The sequence below is a fragment of the Mustela putorius genome, unplaced genomic scaffold (assembly GCF_011764305.1).
Source record: "Mustela putorius furo isolate JIRA1106 unplaced genomic scaffold, ASM1176430v1.1 tig00003896_pilon_pilon_pilon, whole genome shotgun sequence".
Lineage (NCBI taxonomy): Eukaryota > Metazoa > Chordata > Mammalia > Carnivora > Mustelidae > Mustela > Mustela putorius.
In genome coordinates, this window is record NW_025422045.1 from 9,105,541 (window position 1) to 9,127,068 (window position 21,528).

At 39.4% G+C, this 21,528-nt stretch overlaps 1 protein-coding gene across 5 annotated transcripts in view; it reads right to left on the reverse strand.

The window, feature by feature from the left end:
- DPP8 (dipeptidyl peptidase 8) overlaps positions 1-16,192 on the reverse strand; it is a 64,888-nt gene extending 48,696 nt beyond the window's left edge. For 4 of the 5 annotated variants that reach the window (XR_006602751.1, XR_006602750.1, XM_045067389.1 and 1 more), the window contains exons 1-4: positions 15,983-16,192; positions 14,112-14,249; positions 11,457-11,726; positions 7,997-8,109 (exon numbers count right to left, since the gene is read on the reverse strand). Coding sequence is in view for 3 of the 5 variants with exons in the window: in XM_045067389.1 (XP_044923324.1) it covers positions 7,997-8,109; positions 11,457-11,726; positions 14,112-14,148 (420 nt within the window). In the remaining 2 variants the exon portion in view is untranslated. The other variant, XM_004758665.3, reaches the window with a different exon arrangement.
- Positions 16,193-21,528: the final 5,336 nt, after the last annotated feature.

Consider the following 21,528-nt stretch of genomic DNA (forward strand, 5'->3'; position numbering starts at 1 on the left):
AAATAGTGACTGCATGATTCCATTTATATGAAATGTCCAGGATAGGCAAACCTATGGAGACTCAAAGCAGATTAATAGTTGCCTGGAAGTGAGCAGCTCGGTGGATAGGGAGTTTCCCTTTGGGATGACAAAATGTTCCAAAATTAGATTGTTATGATAGTTGTACAAATAACTCTATGAATATACTAAAAAAAACCACTGAATTCCATACTGGGGTAAGTGAATTGTATAGTATATGAATCGTATCCTAATTAGGCTTGTAAAAAAAAAATAAAAGAATGGAAAAGTACATTCCATGCTAACACTAATCCAAAGAAAGCTAGAGTGGTTGTAATAACATTAAAGTAAATTTCAGGGCATATGGGTGGCTCAGTGGGTTAAGCCTCTGCCTTCCGCTCAGGTCATGATCTCAGAGTCCTGGCGATCAAGCCCCACACTGGGCTCTCTGCTCAGCAGGGAGCCTGCTTCTCCCTCTCTCTCTGCCTGCCTCTCTGCCTACTTGTGCTCTGTCTGTCAAATAAATAAATAAAATATTTAAAAAAAATAATAAAGTAAATTTCAGAATAAAAAATATTGCGAGAAATATGGAGGGTCATCTAGTAACAATAAAGGAGTCAATTTATCAGGAAGACATAATCATCCTATCCACTTTTGTGGATAACATAGCTTCAAAATATATGGAGATTTCAACATTCTCCCTCAAATAACTGAAATAACTAAATTAGTAAGGATACAAAATTTGAATACAATAAACTAACTTCATGTAATGTTCATTTATAGACCCAGGAACAACAGAACACATATTCTTTCCAAGTAAACACAGAACATTTACCAACATGGATCATATTCTGAGCCATAAGACAAAACTCAAAAACTGGAAGAGATTCAAGTCGTACAAATTATGGTCTCTGAATACCATGGAATTTGGTTAGAAATCAAATCTCTGGAGAATACCCAAATAAGTGGAAACTAAACAGTACACATTTAAATATCTCATGGGGTAAAGGAAAAATGGGAAGTATTTTGAAGTAAATGAAAATGGAAATATGACATATTAAAATGTATGTGCTGTAATTAATTTGGTACCTAAAGGGAAATTTATAACGCTAAATGCCCATGTAGGAAAAAAAGAAAGGTCTCCAACTAGTAACCTCAGCCACCACCTTATGAAACCACAAAAAGAACAAATGAAATCCCAAGTTAGCAGAAGAAAGGTAATAAAAATGATCAGAGGGTAAAACAATGAAATAGGAAATAGAAATTGATAGAAAAATCAAAGAAACCAAATAGATAGTAACACTAAGTCAGACTCATTAGAAAAAAAGAGATACTTTACAAGAAGTATCAGGAGAGAGGAACATCACACAGATTCTGCAGACACTAAAAAGATTAGGGAATATTATGAAACTTGTACCAATAAATTCAATACCATGATGAAATGAAAATTCTTTAAAAGACACAAAGAACCAAAGCTTACTCAAAAAGAAACAGATAATCTGAACCTGAATAACACTACCTATAATAAATAAACTGAATTTGCAGTTAAAAACTTTTCCACAAAGAAAACTTCAGGTCCAGATGGCTTCACTGGTGAATTCGACCAAATTCTTCCACCAAATTAAAAGGAACAAATGACCTCCAACTTATGCTGTGGCCAGAATAACACTATTACCAAAAATCATACACAATACTGTAAGAAAAGAACTTTATAGATCAATATCCCTCATGATGAGGGATTAAAAAAAATTTTAAACAAAATTATAGCAAATTGAATCCAACAATACTTAAAAAGGATAATAAATCATAACCAAGGGAGTTTTATCCCAGGATTGCAAGGTTGATTTAACATTCAATAATCAAGTGATGCTTTGTCATATTAACAAATTAAAAAATAAAAAAAGAAAGCTTTACAATCTTTTCAACAATCACAGAATAAAACATTTAACAAGGGATGCCTGGGGGGCTCAGACAGGTAACCATATGCCTTCAGCTCAGGTCATGATCCCAGGTCTTAGGATCAAGCCCTGCAAGGGGCTCTCTGCTTTTCAGGGAGCCTGCTTCTCCCTCTGCCTGCAGGTCCCCTGCTTGTGCGCTCTCTTTCTGAAAATAAATAAATAAAGACTTAAAAAATATTTAACAAACTCAGTATCTGTTTCTGATAAAAGTCCTAAGCAAGCTAGAAACAGAAGAGTACTTCCCCAGCCTACCAAAGGGCATTTATGAAAAACCTACAGCTAATAGACTTACTGGCTAAGGACTGACTGACTCCTCCCCCAAGATCAAGAACATAAGAACATCTGCTTTCACCATTTCTATTCAACTTTGTACTGGAGGAGTTAGCAAGTACAATAACCCAAGAAAAAGAAACAAAAGGCATCCATATTGGAATGAACTGACAGTGTTTACAGAAAATAAAACTGTTTATATAGAAAAATCTAATGGAGGCTACAAAAATCTAAAGGAACTAGGGGTGCCTGGGTGGCTTAGTGGGTTAAACCTCTACCTTCGGCTCAGGTCATGATCTCAGGGTCCTGGGATCAAGTCCGCATCGGGCTCTCTACTCAGCAGAGAGCCTGCTTCTGCCTCTTCTCTGTCTGCCTCTTTGCCTACTTGTGATCTCTGTCAAATAAATAAATACAATCTTTTTTTTTATAAGGATTGTATTTATTTATTTGACAGAGAGAGAGATCACAGGTAGGCAGAGAGGCAGGCAGAGAGAGAGAAAGGGAAGCAGGCTCCCTGCTGAGCAGAGAGCCCGATGCGGGGCTTGATCCCAGGACCCTGGGATCATGACCTGAGCGGAAGGCAGAGGCTTTAACCCACTGAGCCACCCAGGTGCCCCAAGAAGTACAATCTTTTAAAAAAAAAAAAAAAAAAAAAATCTAATGGATTAAAAGAGTTTAAATAAGGTTGCAGGATAAGATCAATACACAAAATCACCTGTATTTCTAAATACTGGCAATGAACAACCAGAAACTGAAATTAGAAAATATCATTTACAATAGACTAAAAAATCTGAAATACTTAAAAGATAACACTTACGAAAGACTATACAAGACCGGTACCATGGATGCTTGGGAATGGGTGGAAGGTGGAGACTACAAAAGGGTACAAGGAAACTTCTGTGGGTAATGACTGAGATAATGGTTTCACAGGTACATACATAAGCCCAAATCTATCATATTGTATACTTTAATATTTGTAGCTTATTATGTCAATTCTATCTCAACAGAGCTTTAAAAATTGAAACCATGTAAGTACCAGATGAAAACATTAGTGAATTCTTTTATAATTTGGGGATACAGGAAAACTGTCCTAACAACGACAAGAAGACACAAATTCTAGAAACAATAAAGATGATAAATTTGATACAAAAATCTTTTTTTAAAAAAAGATTTCATTTATTTATTTGACAGACAGAGATCACAAGTAGGCAGAGAGGCAGGGGGGTGGGAGGGGGAAATGCAGGCTTCCTGCTGAGCAGAGATTCCGATGCGGGGCTCGATCCCAGGACTCTGAGATCATGACCTGAGGGGAAGGCAGAGGCTTAACCCACTGAGCCACCCAGGTGCCCAGATACAAAAATCTTTCACATGGCCAACACACACACACACAAATGAGTAAAAATAGAAATGACAACCTGGAAAAAATATCTGCCAACAAAATCACAGACAAAAGGTTAATATCCCCAACATATATAAGACTCCTAAGAATGAAAAGATCCATCACCCCGTAGAAAAATGGGTTAGAAATATGAATAAACAATACAGAGAGAAAAAAATACAAGAAACTTTTAACCATATAAAAAGATGATCAACTTTGTCTATAGCAGAAATACAAATTAAACTATATTGCGGTCCATTTCTATCTATCAAATTGGCAAAAATCGAAATGCTTGATTATATATCATGTTGGAGAACTTGTAGGAAAACAGGTACACTAATACCCTGTTAGTGGAGATTCAAAATGGCACAGTTCCTAATGAGGGAAATTTGATACTCTCTAGCGAAATAACGAAAGCATATACCTTTTGGTCCAGATATTTCATTTCTAAGAATCTAGCGTAAAGGCATACTGGCAAAAATATAAAGAGTTGTATGCTCAAGTGGTTTCACCAGGGTACTATTTGTAAGAGAACAATTGAAAATAACTGAAATGTCCATCAATAGGGAATTGGTTGAAGATGATTAGTCTGCACAACACAATACAAATGTAAAGAGAAATAAAAATTATGTATAGATTCCTATGGAGTGGTCTGAAGGATACAATGTTGTCTGAAAACTGCAAGGTAGAAAAAAATGTATATTGTATGTTACAATTTATCTAAGAGGTGATATGAATGTCTATACACTAACATTTTTTCCAAAAAAGGAGAAGCTATTTAAAACTAAAAGCATATCTAGATGGAAAGGAAAGGAAATAGAGTAGAGGAGACAGGATTTGTTTTGTGGATTTGAATTTGGAATCCTCTAACTATTTTATAAAACAAAATTCAATTAAAAATAAAGGAATTCCACCACTTGAAAACAAAATGAAGCAAATGCACCTCACTATATGGAACCAGTGGCATAACCACATAGAAGAGAACAATTCTAACTTACTCTTGTAAGTAATCACAGTGTTTATTCCTTTGTTATTTTTTCCCCCTTCGTTATTTTGAAACTGTTGAGTGTGTAATATGGGGTAAAGCAAATGAGTAATTATGTTGTTGTTTAAACTGGGACCTTTGGCATTAGAGAAAGGAGAGACATATGTAAGATAAATGAGGTTGAAGAAAAATCCTGTAGGGTAAAATCTGAATTAGATGTATCAGTCTGAACTTAGAATTTATCTGAATTGAGATGGATTCATACTGATACCTACAATTCAAACAGACACACACATACAAAATATCTATATATTCCCTATTGTGTTCAATAAAAAAAGCCCAGAAACAATTACCAACCCAATAATAATGAACGCCCCTAGTACCCAGATCATGGTCTCTTACTACCAATTTCCTCTACAGGAACCAAAGTTCATTGATTTAACATTCAATAATCAGTCATTCAATGACTGACTCCAAGCATGGGAGAGGCAATGTGTAAGACGTAACTTCTTACTAGCCTAGCATCATACTAGCAAGGAACATGTCATAAGGATCTGACATGTCAAGTTGAAGGGGCTGCCACCAGCCAATAATAAGACCACTTGAACAATAAGAATAACTATCAATGTATCAAAAAACATCAAACAAGTTTACTCTATAAGTTTATGAAGATACCAAAAAAAAATCCAAAACCAAGAAAAACCCTAAAAACCAAAAAACCAAAAAACCCTAACCGATCATCTATGGAGGACTGTAGGAAACAAATTATTTGGAAAATGATAAATAAAGAGAAAGAATCAAACTTTATCCTGCCTTTTCATTATGAACTCCACCCCAGGATGCACACCTCAGAATCGCGGTTGAATAGTAATTTCTTTTTATAGAACTATTTCAGTTAACAAATAAAGAAGGAAATGATAAAACATCACTGTTTTATAACTCCTAATGAATTAATCAATCTTGGCAATGATCAAAGGGTGCCATCATCATAAGAAGAGAAATAAGGCTCTATATGCCTCTTGAAGGAAGCACACCTTATCTATGAAATATTCTTTCTTCTAAATTATGGCAGAATATATATAACATAAAATTTACCATCTCAGCTATTTTTAAGAGTACAATTCAGTAGTGTTAAGTGTACTCATACTGTTGTGTAACCCATCTCTGGAACTTTTTCATTTGGTAAAACTGAAATTCTATACCCAGTAAACAACAACTCCCCATTGTTCCCTTCCCCTAGTCCCTGACAACCACTTTCTACTTTCTATCTCCATGAATCAGACTACTTTAGGTACCTCATGTAAGTGGAATCATAGAGTATTTGTCCTTTTGTGACTGGCTTATTTCACTTATCCTAATGTGTTCACGGTTCATCAACATTGGAGTATATGTAGAATTTCCTTCTTTTTTAAGCTGAGTAATATTCCACTGTATGTATATACCACTATTTGTTTATCTATCCATCTGTCCATGGACACTTGGGTTGTCTCCACCTTTTGGCTATTGTGAATAACGCTGCTATAAACATGCGTATACAAATATGTTTCAAGACCCTGCTTTCAAAAAGAAGCAAACCTGGGTCTGATCAAGTTTCTATATCTAACTACCTATTCATATTTACAGAAAATAAAGGGGACCAAAAAAATAGATCAAATACCACCACTGGATAAACAACCAGCAAAAACAGACCTTTCTTTAACAGATAAAGTAGAATGGGGGTAAAAAAAAAGGACGGCGGGTAAATCAGTAAATTAAAACAGACCTATTAATCAATTGAAAAAATGAATACTATTTAGATCTTGATTTGTACAAATCAAGTATAAAAGTTATAGCTAAAAATCAGGGAAACATGAACACTAGTTGAATATTTCATATGAAGAGAAGGTTAACAATTGTGTAAGTTATGATAATGACACTGTGATAATGTCTAAAAAGAATCTGTACCCTTTCGACACACACTGATTTATTTAAGAATGAAACAACGTATCTTGCTCTGCTTCAAAATAATCCAAGAGGTGGGGCTAGAGACTATGTGGGGGGACTGGCAGGTCTACAATGAAATGCAAATGGCCAGGATTTGATAATTACTGATAATCATGTATTATTCTATTAGTTTGAAATTTTCCACAATGAAAGTTTAAAATAAAATACAACTTTATTAATTTCCAAACTGTTCCATGAGGAAACTACCATTATTTTGGTTCTTTCTGTTTTAAAGAAAAGTCGTAAACCTATGGGAAAAACAACAGCCCTGAAAAACAGTTACAGTCAAAAGGATTAGTTACTATGGAAATTATTTTTTAAATTCCTATTATCACATTTTAGTTCATTTAACCTAAAACACTGTTTAATAAGGAAATACTCAATGTAAAATAGTAAATGAGAACCAAATGGGCAAATAATTACACCCAAATTATTATCTTGTTCTTGGGGTGTTTTCGACTATTTGCTTTTTGTCTAAAGATAAAATATTGAGGGAAAAAACAATACTAAACAAAAATAAAACAAAAATAACCCTTAAGCTTTGATTCTAGGTAAACTGAATTCTACATTTATAAACAAAAACTGAACTTAGTACCTTTTCTTAACCCTTAAGTTAGCACTGTTACTAAGAATCAGAACTATAAATTCAATTTAAAGATTTAAATAAAAAGCTTTCTAGAAATATAATTATTTTAATATGAGCTCTTACCTCAAAATGTGAGAACTATATAACTAACAAGTTTATAGAAGGAAAGGTAGTAAGACAGGGAGAAGCTAGTTTTATTTATTTTTTTTATTTTTTAAAGATTTTATTTATTTGGGCATCTGGGTGACCCAGTGGGTTAAGCCTCTGCCTTTGGCTCGGGTCATGATCTCAGGGTCCTGGGATCGAGCCCCGCGTCGGGCTCTCTGCTCAGCGGGGAGCCTGCATCCCTTCCTCTCTCTCTGCCTGCCTCTCTGCCTACTTGTGATCTCTCTCTCTTTCTCTCTGTGTCAAATAAATAAATAAAATCTTAAAAAAAAAAAAAAGATTTTATTTATTTGACAGACAGAGATCACAAGCAGGCAGAGGCAGGCAGAGAGAGGAGGAAGCAGGCTCCCCACTGAGCAGAGAGCCCGATGTGGGGCTCGATCCCAGGACCCTGAGACCATGACCCGAACCAAAGGCAGAGGCTTTAACTCACTGAGCCACCAAGGCACCCCGAGAAGCTAGTTTTAAAAATCAGAATTATTATACCCCTTAGTTTCAGATGTTGAGAATTAAATGGAATTTAACAGTTAGACATTCAAAAATATAAAAATATTTTAATTCTTTTTGATTTACATCTATGTCAAGTATAAAACCCCACCTGAATTTCTGCCTCTTAGTAAAGGCAGTATCTGAAAATGTATACCAATCACAGGAATAGCAGTGTTTAATCCTACCTGAAAAAGATCCAAAAGAGGCTTCCAAGAGAGCATTAAGACTGCTGCTCTGTTGATGGTTTTGGGAATTTCAGAATAAAACAGTGTATTTTCTCTGTTCTCACCAGACATAGCTGTAAGAGAAAATAGTTATTTAAAAATTATTTTCAAATAGCAATCTACTTCAATTACAGTCTAAGTAGGTACATAAATCTTTTTAAAAAAGATTTATTTATCCATTTTTACAGAGAGACAGAGGGCTTGAGTGGGGGGGTGGGTAGAGGGAGGAGAGAATCCTCAAGCAGACTCTGCACACAGTGTGTGGAGCTCAACATGTAGCTCAATCCCAGGACCCCAAGATCATGACCTGTGCCGAAATCTACAGCTGGCTGCTTAACCGACTGAGCCACCTAGGTGCCACATAACGCACTCTACAGGAAGGTTAACAAGTAGGAGATGTACATGCCATTTGTCATGAAAATTTTCTTCAATAAAAACCCAGGTTTCACAGAAAAACACTCAGGTTTCATTTCAGATCTTGGTCCCTCTCAAAACAAACATAAAAGTGTTAAGATGATATAAGGACAATTGTCATTTTTAGTTTTTTGAAAATTGTTAAGTCTCTTACAAGTTTGCAATAGATTTATGAAATTTCAAATGGGGTGCTTTGTGGCAACAGCAGATGACTAAGTTTCTTTTTTTTTTTCCAGAAGCTTTTAAACTACTTATTTAGAAGTATATATAGGTCTAACTGAATTCTAATTTTTCTTCATTATAAATGTCCTATAACCATAGTCTGAAATAAATTTCAGCTGAAAGTATATTCATTAAAACAATAAAAAATTCTGGTATGTGATTTGCTAAAAAATCTCTTTGTCCTTGATTGGCGAAGGGGTGAAGTAAATAGGCCTGTACTAAGTAGAAACCAGGCCTATTCTATGAAATCATGCAATAATTGAATGTGAATATCACAGCAGTGTAGAGTGAGCTACATAAAGAGAAGTAATACAAACTATCATTATGAAGATGTGAACCAAAGAAAACTTGAAGTAAAACAAAGCCCTTCTTCAATAAAAGGTGCTAGAATGGTATCATTTCCCAAAAAACTAGGGAAAGGTGAAGGAAGGAGAAAATAAATCACAAAGGAAGAACAAGGAACTCTCTTGGATAGAACTGATCTTCAGCATAGTGTTTCTGATAATGGCAGAGAAGGTAGTCTGTGGAAGGGCATGGTAACTTCCATGTTAGCCCTTGCAGAGGCTGGGGATGAGCCCCCAAATATTCACATCTTCCTTTATTTTCCTAAACTGTTCTTAAACTTTCTTAGTTTGTATTGCCTTTGGAGTAAAAGTTAGATATGAGCTGGAATGCACTTTAGCATTTGCCTTTGTCTTAAATCTATTCTGTACATTCCAGAGTTACTGTGTTATAGAATTGTCAGAACTGCAGTCACCTATCTATACCACTCATAATTTAACAAAATGTGAACATATCCTCCTTAAGCCTTGTCCTTCTAAGAATCCTCAGTCCTCAAATATGAAAAAACTGATTCTCATCTATTTTTCAAATGAGAGCTATTCCCCACAATCATTTTAGTTGCCCCTATTAAAACTGCTCCTTGCTCTATAACATCCTCCCTGGCTCCGTACATGCCCAATAAAAACTTCAAGACATTCTAGGTATGCACACATCAGTTCTATGTACGCACAAAACAAACTTTTCCCATTATTTCTCTCCTGATGACACAATGGAACACACTTTTTGGTGTTCACAATATATGAAAAAATTTTTAAACAAATGGGGTGCCTGGGCAGTCCAGTCAGTTAAGGACCTGACTGTTGATTTCAGCTCCGATCATGATCTCAGGGTGGTGAGATCAATCCACCCTCAGGGGGGAGGCTGCTTCTCTCCTTCTCCCTCTCCCTCTGCCCCTCCCTCTACTCTCACGCTCTTATCGTGCACACACACCTACTCTCTCTTTCAAATAAATCAATAAACCTTAAAAAAATATTTTTGAACAATGGATTTATAGAAAGTATTAACTTCAGAGGAATAGAAAAGATTTGAACAAATGAAAAGGCATACCACTATCTTGAAAAGTTCAATATTTTGAAGATTGTCAACTTTCCCTAACTTCTCCAATAAATACAATGTAATCCTACAACAGTATAACATCAGGAGAAAGAAGCTATACAAGCTAATTTTAAGTTCTCATAGAAAAACAACCAAACAAAAATAATCAAGAAAAATGTGATGAAAGGTAACTAGTGCTATCAAGTAGTAAAACATACAGAGTAAGGGTAACAGAAGTAGCAGCAGCACAGTATAAGTACTTCATTTAATAGAGCAATGGAGGGGCGCCTGGGTGGCTCAGTGGGTTAAAGCCTCTGCCTTCGGCTCAGGTCATGATCCCAGGGTCCTGCTTCCTCCTCTCTCTGCCTACCTCTCTGCCTACTTGTGATCTGTCTGTCAAATAAATAAATAAAATCTTTAAAAAAAGAGAGAAATATATACAAATGTCTTTTAAACATGTGAAGATGCTCAACCTCACTTGAAATTATAGTGATTAACCTTGTTGGAAGGATAATTTCGCAGTATGAACCAAAATTCAGAATATACACACCTTTTATCTCAACAGTTCCACTCTTTGGAATTAGTCCTATACGTAAATTCACAAATTCAAAATGATCCAATACAGTGCTATTTATCGCCTCATCTTTTGCAACAGGATAACAGAAAAACCTAAATGCCCCTTATTAGAGGCATCGTTAAGTAAATATGGCACAATTATATAATGGAATAATCTAAGTGGTTAAGAAAATGCATCTGTAATTACCGACATGGACTAATGCAGAGTATTCCTAAAAACATACGTATGTAGATGAATGAAATAACTTCGGAAGAAAGGAATAAACCTATTTTTAAAAATGTAATAAACAAAGGGCACCTGGGTGCCTTAGTTGGTTAAGAGGCCAACTCTTGATTCTGGCTCTGGTCATGATCTCAGGGTTGTGAGACTGAGTTCGTCCTTGAGTCTGGACAGGCTCAACGTGGAGTCTTCTTGTCCCTCTCCCTCCCCTTCCGCCCTTCCCCCTGCTCACGCTCCCTTGCATGCTCTCTTGCACAGTGAGCTCTTTCTCTCTAAAATAAATAAACAAAATCTTTAGGAAAAATTTAATAAAGAAAGAACTAAGTCAGTGGCATAATATATTTAATTTAGACAGATCTTAAACCTGGAGTGAATAGGCTCAGGAAAAAGACACCCAAACCAACCTTGGTTGAAAAAAATGAGAACAGCAATGGTCGAGAGTGATTTTATTGTTTGTGTTCTTCATCTGACCGTTGCTAAGGAAAGGTGTTTTGTTCCTTTAAGGGAACATCACTGATTCATTATTTATTCCCCAAAATTGGGAGTGCCAATTGTATCTAGATTTTGAAATAAGAAAGCATTTCCTCAAAGAAACTATAACCTCATACTCACCAAGGTAATATATCCTGTCTGAATGAGGCCCATCTGGATCATTCCTCTTCACAAACATAAAATCATGTGGTGCCTTAGCCATCATGTACCCATGGTATTTTCTGGTATCAGCAAGGAGCTTTTTAAGCTGACTCCAGGAATATCGCTCGACGTAAAATGGCTCCAATTTAGGCTGATCCTGTGATTCAATATTCTCCTCACAATCTGCAGTTTCAAAGATCTCAACACCCAGCTGTTCTGTTTCCATCGCTGCTGCCATGTTGCATTTTCCTAGAAAAATAAGGCACATGAAGTTGTTCACAGGTCTGCCTTCTTTTATATTAATGGGCATGACAGTCTGATAGTGCTTCCCCCACCAAAGGGGCAAGAAAAAAAAATGTTCTTCAGCACAGTTGCAATAAAACCTAATAAGAAAAGTAATAGCTCCACCTTCTCTGTGTTCAGTTTAAAAAGGAGATTTTTTTTTTTTAATTGAGGTCATGTCTATTTCACTGTGACTATAAATCCCTTTAGGAACTTTTATAAAAGGCTGTCCTTACATATCTCTTGCCAAAAATTCCTTTTTTCTTTCCCACACTGGAAAGAAACAGGCCATATGCCAGTTGGCTGCTATGCTCCATCCAAGAGCATGCCAATAGTGAATCTAAATGCGCTCAAGGAGTGAAGTGTTTTTGCACTTAAAAAAGTAACACGTTTGATAAATGTTGACTTCAGTTACAGAAATAATCACAAGCAATTAGAACAGTAATAAAATTGCAGCAAACAATGAACTTGTAATAAGCTTCCCAGGGCACTTACCAAGATAATATAAATACTGTTTCTGTTTAAGTGGAACTCCAAACAACAAAAGATATAACTGCGTAATACATTTTTCTTTGGTTTCTGCTTTTGCTAGATATCACTATCTTTTGACTACTTTTGGTAACTATAAATAATTTATTTAACTATTATTGCAAATTATATAACTTTTAATTTCACGATTAAATGGGAGAAAAAAGATACTATCTTCAAACAGCTTTAATTGGGTGAAGTTTATGCAAAAAGCATTTAATGTTTGGGGCGCCTGGGTGGCTCAGTAGGTTAAAGCCTCTGCCTTCAGCTCAGGTCATGATCCCAGGGTCCTGGGACTGAGCCCGACATCGGGCTCTCTGCTCTGCAGGGTGCCTGCTTCCTCCTCTCTTTGCCTCTCTGCCTACTTGTGATCTGTCTGTCAAATAAATAAATAAAATCTTAAAAAAAAAAAAAAGCATTTAATGTTTGTACTACTGATATCTGATAAAAATCTGAACCCAATTTCCCAGTTCAACCCCAAAACAGTGTCAATATTTCATCTACTAATGATATTTCTTGTCACTTTACAAATTCAGAAAAGGATGTATTTTCTTTTGTCTATTTCAATATTTAAACAACATTTCAGCATTTAAAGCAGCGATGTATCAGAAAAAATAAAAAGCACTCTTATGACAAGACACTGTGTGAGATTCTGAAATGCGTTATTTGTGAAACTACCAAAAAGAAGCAACACAAACAAAAATTCTGAAGCAATCTGTGGATTTGGGAGAGAAACAGGTTACATTTATGTAACTACCTCTAGAACAATAATCAATGCATGGTTGTATATTTAATATGATGTCGTTTTTTAAAGCTCAATTTCCCAGGTTAACAAGAGTCCACAGTAACTACCAACCACAGAGAAAGAGTAATTAGCAGGTGGGGGTTGCGAATTAAGTCCACCAGGCAAGCACTATGGCATGCAAAATGAACTGAACTGTGTGGCTAGGACAGTGTCTTTTTTTATGCTACAGTGAATCATACTATCAGTTTCAATGTAACAGTAGCAAAAGTGACCAGAAAACCCATTCAAGAATTATATTAGGTATCCAACCTGTAACATTACTATAATTGGGCATTTATCTCCAAGGACCAAAATCCAAATAGCTCAGCAGAGAAAAAGTCATTTGGCTCAACTGCTACTTAGCACACTGATAGTAAGTGGCAGTATAGGACATGGGGACCTGCCCATCTAAAAGCCAATGGGAGGCCTACTTGCTATCAAATATGTCAGTGGATCTAGTTTGATTTCTAACAGAATTAGAGACAACTGAGAGAAAAAGCTATGCAAGCCATACTCATTATCCTCACCTCCCTATTTGTTAAATTTGGAACTTCATGTCCAAACCACTGCTCACAAGAATAAGGCTACGGAATATAACCAGGAAGCTCGGCAGGCAGATTTCACAAGGCTTACTGCCCAGCTTCCTGAGTCACCATCAACTTGACATCTCTCCCATGTGAAAACTGCATTAGCTCGTACTCATTAATAGCCAATTAGCTGCTCTCCCTAAACGGTACTAGGTCTTTGGACTATTTCTGTCTCTCTCCACACATACATATAAAATTTAACGGTTCAAATGACATTCTACTATTCTACTTATAGTAAATGAATATTCCACGTTTTCTAGGATATTTTAGTAATTTACACAAATGTGTAACAAAATCATTTAAGTTCCAGGATTTCCATAGCACCACATATTCAAATACATTAACAAAGTTCTAATTTCAAAAATTAGAAGAGAATCAGCATACATTTTCAGCACAGTGCATGTGTCACTGCCCCACCTACCTCTTCACTTAAGGCCCTTCCCTTGTGCCTACCTGATTGTATTTTCATCTGCTCAGATCTCTTCCACATTCAAAGAGACCTTTTTTCAAGTGACTCAACTTCAAGCACAGATCCCTCTGCTCATCTTGCTCTCTTCTCACAGGAGTCTTTCCTTTTCTCACCATCCAATCCTGCTCACCAGGATAATGAAATAAGATATAAGGCTGTTGATCATTATTGAAATGGATCATATGAGGCCAAAAAGAGTAAATCTAAAGTCCCAAATAGATATTAACACTAGTATAGAAATATTCTTCTTGGTGTAATAAATAATGCCTGAATTATTTTGTATCTGTACTTTAGATTATTAAAATTATATATTTTTTAAATCCCAGAAATGTATACCCTAAATTTACTCAAAAGGATATCCTGACAATAGTGTAAATCCTGACATCCAGACGTACATTAAAAGGAAAATTACAGAACTTTACAAAGTATAAAAGGCACACAAATGTGAGGTTACTCAGTTGGGTACTGCAAATCCTCAAAAATGACAGATGATTGATTACTAACATTTATTTCTGTGTGCTTGGTCCTGTTCCTGCTTTTACATTAGTAATACATTTGTATTATTTTACATAATACATATTGAGCTGGTTGGAGACAGAGTATACTCAAGAGAACAATCAAAAGGAACTATAAAACAAGCCATTTTCACGGAAAGGAAATTAACTTGCATTTAATCATTTTTTTCCTAAGACCAAGAATGTGCTATCCATTTTAAGTGCATCCCACTTTTGCTCCTCTCCTTTTTAGCTGTAGTCTGAAAATAATTGAATTAGGTAACTTTTCCATAAAAGGAAGCATTAAGTTGTTGGAATTCTGGCTTAGTAAAAGAAAAAAAGGGGGGGGGGTCTGTGATTACACTTGTTACTTCGTTATCAGCTTTAATTCTGGGCTCTCATAGCCCAAGTAGGTGATGGAGAGAGATGTGGAGAGAAAAGCTCAGGGGCAAATGGAGGGAAGACAGTGGTTATGCTAAAAACAACGCTACGATGTCAAGACACTGTCCCATGCACTAAGCCCCTCACTCAGAGAAGACCATCTTGGTTACAGGATAGCTTCAGAACTCCCAAATCTGGACATACTCAACTGCCATTCTTATTTTTAATCCAAGAGCCAAGCAGTCATTCAGTTGGAACACCCCATGCCTCACTGAAGCCTAGCTATTTCACTCTTCAGGGTCCATAGCTAGTTGAGAGGTTCATTATCACTAACTGGGGCAAAGATCTTGAAAGCTATGAATGGGGAAGAAGATAGGTCTAACAGAGAATGTTGAGAATGAGGGGAGGCCAAGTCTTAGAAGTCTCAGGAGAAGTGTGTGTGGGGAAAGGTGGGGTGGGAGAAAGAAATGTATCTATCCTGCCCCCCCCCGGGGGGGGTAGAATGAGAAGGGGCCGGTGAGCAGGGAGGGAATCGACCTAGAGTAAGGCAGGAGGAAGGAAAAGAACACCGGCTGGGAAATCAGAAAAATCTCAGTCCGAATCCGATCCGCCACAGTCGAACTTGAGGCAGATCCCTTCTGCTCTGCGGGCTTCCGTTTCCTCATCTGCAAGCCCGGGCAATACCCGGCTCCCAACCCCAGCGAGGCTCAATTAACATAACGGACGTGGAAGTCCGGAGGCCAGCACCCAGCGCTCAGGGGGCGCCCAGTGAACGTTGGTGGACTCGGAATCTCGGAGCCTCGGCTTCCTCTTCCGGCAAGCGGAGGCCCCGCCACCAGCTCGGACCCGCGCAGGCTAACCGCAGAGCGGGCTAACCCGGAGAGCGCGCCGGGCGGCTCCTCCGTGAGGTGGAGCGGGGCGGCCGGGCTGGGGCCCAGGCCTCGCGGGCGAAGGGGAAGGAGAGGGGGCGGATACTGCACCTTCCCCCCCGGCCCCGCCCGGAGCGTCCCGACGCGTGCTACGGAGCGGGCCTGCGCCGCTTCATGCCGCGCCGCCTCCACTCCCGACCCCGCTGCGGCGGCTTCCTCGGCGACCGAGCCGGTGGTAACCCAGGCGCAGAACACGGCACTTAAAGGCGGCGGCAGCGGCGGCGGCGGCTGCGCTCCGGCACTTCCGGTTCCTCGCGCCCCGCCCTCCGACCAGCCAAGGCTCGGCGGGGCCAAGAAGGGCGCCGCTCCCTGCTGAGTGGGGTGCTTTGCCACAGTGCAGTCTAGTGGCCGGAGGAACGAACCGGGCGCGGGGCAGGGACAGCTGCGGTGGGGGACCGGTGAAATCCAGAAAGAGGCAGAGACTTGCTAGAAATGGCAGGACACACTGTGGCGCGCCTCTACTTAATCTATTTTTTTTTTTCATTCAACAAATATATACTGAGTGCCCGCTATGTGCCAGGTAGAGTTGTAGAAGCTGAGATTAGAGCAGGGAGCGAGCCAGAGAAAATCCCTGCCCCTTCATAGAGATGACAGAGCGGACGGACCAACGCCTTGTGGGGGTCGGGGCGTCGGGAGGAGTTCTAAGCAGCTCACTGCTGTGGTGGAAAGAAACCTCAACTTGGAGTCAGAAAGCTTGGCTCTCATACTAATTAGTAATCTTTAGCAGGTCACTCAGTCTCATTGAGCCATGGCTTATCAGTAGAAGAGACATAACAGATTAGTTATAATTAAGAAAAACCATATGTGTCACAGTAACACATAAAGATGAGGAAAGTGGGGTCTAGGGCAGGGAAGGGAGTGACTTGCTACAATGACAATAAGGGGTAGGTCCGTAACCCATAACTTTGTCCTATTTTACACAATGCATTGGCTGATTGGGAAAGTGGCAGGTATAGAACGGAGGAATGGAAAAGAGGGGCCTCTCCCCTTTTCTATTATTACAAAGAGCAGTATGTCAGAGGTGTGTGTCATTAGAATTTATTATAATGGCACTAATAAAAGATCTATTTGGGTGCCACGTTCCATTCCTCCTTATACAGTTACTCACTTTGAGGCTTTTTTTAGCTGAGCTCCCTTAAAAGTACAGTCATTTTCACTGGGACTCCCTCTGTGAATTACCTGCAAGTAGGATTTAAAGCTTTGAATGCACATGCGCATACTAAGAGACTACAACATAATATCCTGCATTTCACTTCCTTCAACCAAGTGTTTGTTGAATCGCTGCCATGTGCTTATCACTGTTCTAAGCACTGGGACTGCAAGAGTGTATAAAGTAGACAAGATTCCTGTGTGCAGGGCGCCTGGGTGGCTCAGTTGGTTGGGCATCTGCCTTCGGCTCAGGTCATGATCCTGGACTTCCAGGGTCGAGTCCCAGCTCCGTGGGGAGTCTGCTTCTCCCTCTGACCTTCTCCTCTCTCATGCTCTCTCTCACTCATTCTCCCTCAAATAAATAAATAAAATCTTTAAAAAAAAAAAAAAAAAGAAAAGATTCCTGTGTGCAGTTTATGCCCTAGTAAGAGGAAAAAGTCCTCACAAAATGCAACCAAAAAACAACAACAAAAATATATGATTTTATGGATTTAAAAAAAACAACAACCAGTCTCTGGAGAGGTTAAGTCACTTGGCTAATTATGGATTGGTCTAGATCAGATTCCTTGGTTTTCAATTTTATTTTTCTCTCTGGTTGGCTTAAAAAGCCTCAAACCAGAGAAAGCTATAGGGGAATATCTCCAACATGTACCCTGGCAACCTTGCATGTATTTACATAGGTCTCAATGGGCCTCGAACCAAAGCTTTTCTGAGTCTTAGAAGAAGGCTTTGTGATCCTCCCAGAACAGCAGAGGATGGGAGGCTTATGAGGATCTTAGGGCACTGTCCCCTGACAGCTTCTCATCTCCTAGGTTCTGATGAGGTGTGGTCTTTCTGCCCTACCCCCTCAGAACAGAGTTGCAGAATAGAAGAATCACTTGGCTGCCATCTAGAATGGGCTTCTCATCAGCTGGCTATCCCACAACTTACATCTGGCCCCTTCTGTTTCAATATTCTGTTATGATTTGTGGGACCACTGGCCATCAGCACCTTAACGCATTTGTTCTTTCGTTGTATAGTAAGTAATAAACTAACTGAATCTAAGGTGGCTCGTATTTTTACTGGCTGACTCAGTCAGGCCTGGGTCTTGGCAAGCTTGTATGTGTGCTTGACAAAGCCTACTCAGCTTTTTGGGGTCCTGAGCTCTAGGAACTCTAGGAAAAGGCAAGATGTCTAGCACATGAGGCTGAATAAATAGCATGGCAGTGTCGACACAGATCTGTGCCTTGATAACAAAAGTCATGTTCCAGCCTAATGGATCGCAGGCAGGAAGTGTGAGTAAAACTAGGGTGGCAAGGCCAAGGGAGAACCATTCCTAGGGAATTCTGGTCTGCATCCAGAAGCCATGCCTGTTTGAGGCAATCAGGTCTTGTCCGGGTCTGGGCTTATATTTTAGAGACCCTGACAGTTTTCTCATTAGGCCTCAGCAGAGATCAGCCTAAGTCCTTCTGTGTGTAACACTTCATGATCTTCAAGCAGTGGTACTTTTTCTCTGGGACTCATGTGTAAGAGCATGCACTCCTGGAATCAGCCAGACTTGAGTTCACATCCTGGTTCCTCTCCTTACTGACAGTGATATTGGGCTTTCCTAAGCTTTATTTCTTTCATCTGTAAAATTAGTTTGGTAGGGGTGCCTTGGCAGCTCAGTCGCCTGAGGGGAGCTTGCTTCTCCCTCTCCCACTCCCCCTGCTTATATTCCCTCTTTCACTGTCTCTCTCTCTGTCAAATAAAGAAATAAAATCTTTAAAAAAAAAAGATTTTATTTCTTTATTTGACAGACAGAGATCACAAGTAGGCAGAGAGGCAGGCAGGCAGAGAGAGAGGAAGGGAAGCAGGTTCCCTGCTGAGTAGAGAGCCCGATGCGGGGCTCCATCCCAGGACCCTGGAATCATGACCTGAGCTGAAGGCAGAGGCTTTAACCCACTGAGCCACCCAGGCACCCCAATAAACAAAATCTTAAAAAAAATTTTTTTAAATGAGTTCGGTAACATCACTGAAATGAATGAAGGAAATATATAATGCATTTAAAGTGCTTAGCAATGCCTAGTGCCCATTAAGCATTCCATTTATTAATTCTATTTATGAATGGTGGTGAAGATGTTAAGATCACAGAAACCTACCCACCTCTGAGGTGGGTAGGAAAGGAAAGAAGAGGCAGCAAAGGTAAACATGAGCTCTGGATATGTTCCAGAGATCTACTATTGAGGCTGGGGCCATATCCCCAGAAAAGATCATCCTGGCTCTGTCCCTCAGCACTCTGATCTTTGTTTACACACAGACACACATGCATACACACACTGTATCTATACCTATACCTATACCTAAAATCAAAGAATCACAGAATCAACAAATTGACAGTGATTTTGGAGATGGTTAAGCCTAATTCTTTTATTTCACAGAAAGAACAACAAAGGTCCAGAGAGGGAATATGACTTGCCCAGAGTCATATGGTTGCTTATTAGCAACTCTCACATGGAACTTCCAAAATCAATTGGCCACATGTATTAATCTTTTCCTAGGTTTAGAGCATGGCCCAGGCCATAGGAGGAGAAAATTCTGGGAACTCTGGCTCCCAGAGGGACATGCCCAAGCCTTGCTAGGTAACACCACCTCTGCCACCTCCAGGCAACGACAAGCATCATTCTTCCAGTTTGAACACAACAGTCTGACATCATTACAGAAATATCCATTCGTCATTTCACTACCCTATCATAACTTTTTGTTTGTTTGTTTTGTATACATCTTTCACATAGGTAGCAGGAGCGATATTTTCAAGCCACATACAGATTTGTACTACGTTTAATTTCCTAAGTTTTTCTGTAATTCAACTTGTATTTATATGACCCATTTCACTTCATAGTAAAAAGTATAACCTTGGTTAATTCCAGGCACACCGAATCATTCCCAGGCACAATTTAGCATCCTTCCTGGTGAAGGGGATAATGGCCAGTCCCAGTTCTATATCAGGATCTCTCCTAGGAGACCAGGAATCTCCTAATCTCCTTTGTCCCAGCTGTACTGGTCATAAGAGTGTCCTCCTCAAGTCCATGTCTATCCAGAACCCCATAATGTAATCTTATTTGGAAATTGGATCTTTACAGATGTTATTAGTTAAAGTAAGATCATGTTAGAATAGAGTGGGTCCCAAAGCCATTGACTATGTCCTTATAAGAAGGCCATATGAGGGGCGCCTGGGTAGCTCAGTCGGGGAGGCATCTGCCTTCATCTCAGGTCCTGATCCTGGGGTCCTGGAATGGAGCCCTTTATCAGGCTCCCTGCTCAGTAGAGCCTTCTCCCTTTGCTTCTCCCTCTCCCTCTGCTGCTCTCTTTGCTTGTATTCTCTCTCTCTCTCTCAAATAAATAAAATCTTAAAAAAAAAAAAAAAGAAGAAGGCTGTATAAGGACACAAGAACAGATACACCCCCAGAGAAGGTCATGCAACAACAGAGGTGGAGTTTGGCATGATCCTCCTACAAGCCAAAGAGCAGCAAGAATTGCCACCAGCCAACAGGTTGAATTCTTGTCTAGAACTTTCAGGGGAGCATAGTCCTGCCAGCAACTGATTTTGGATTTGTAGCCCAGTAACTATAACAGAATAGAGTTCTGTTGTTTTAGGCTCCTCCCTCCCCATCTGTGATATTTTGTTATGACTGCGGTAAGATATGAACATTCCAGATAATCTTAGCTATGACCTCCCCCACCATCATGAGGTACTTAATGAGATCTGTTATCTATCAGTCTCTAGCTGGCAGTCGACACTCTTCTGTTCCTTTTTGCCCCAAATATTAGTCCTTCTTACATACTCTCCTGAACCTTTACCCATACCCACATTCAGGAAAACTGTGGGTGCTCTTGCTAATAGTCAGCTTTTACCTTCACTAGGCGTGACTGCTTCTCAAGGGTCTTGTACTAATACCTGGTCATGTGCATAGGTTTTGTCTTTCCCTAGATCCCTAAACCTGCCATGGGTGTTGAGGGGAGATCTACTATTCCCTTCAGCTTTGGATAAGCCCTTAAGGGGAGGTGAGGGCAAGATTCAGGTTTTCCCAAGGTCACTCCCTTAGTTCCCTCTGCCCCTTAAAAAAAAAAACAAAACCCTCCCGCTGGGGCACCTGGGTTGCTCAGTCAGTTGGGGGGCTGTCTCCTGATTTCGGGTCATGATCTCAGGGTCCTGGGACTGAGCCCTGCACTGGGCTCTGCGCTCAGTGGGGAGTCTGCTTGAAGATTTTCTGTCCTCCTTCTCTGCCCCTCCCCCTGCCTGCTCTCTCTTTCTCTCTCTCTCTCGCTTCCAAATAAATGAATAAATCTTTTGGGGTGCCTGGGTGGCTCAGTCGGTTGAGTATCCGACTCTTGATTTTGGCTCAAGTCATGATCTCAGAATCCTGACATCCCCCTCCGCATCTGGCTCTGCTCTGGGCATGGAGCCTGCTTGAGATTCTCTCTCTCTC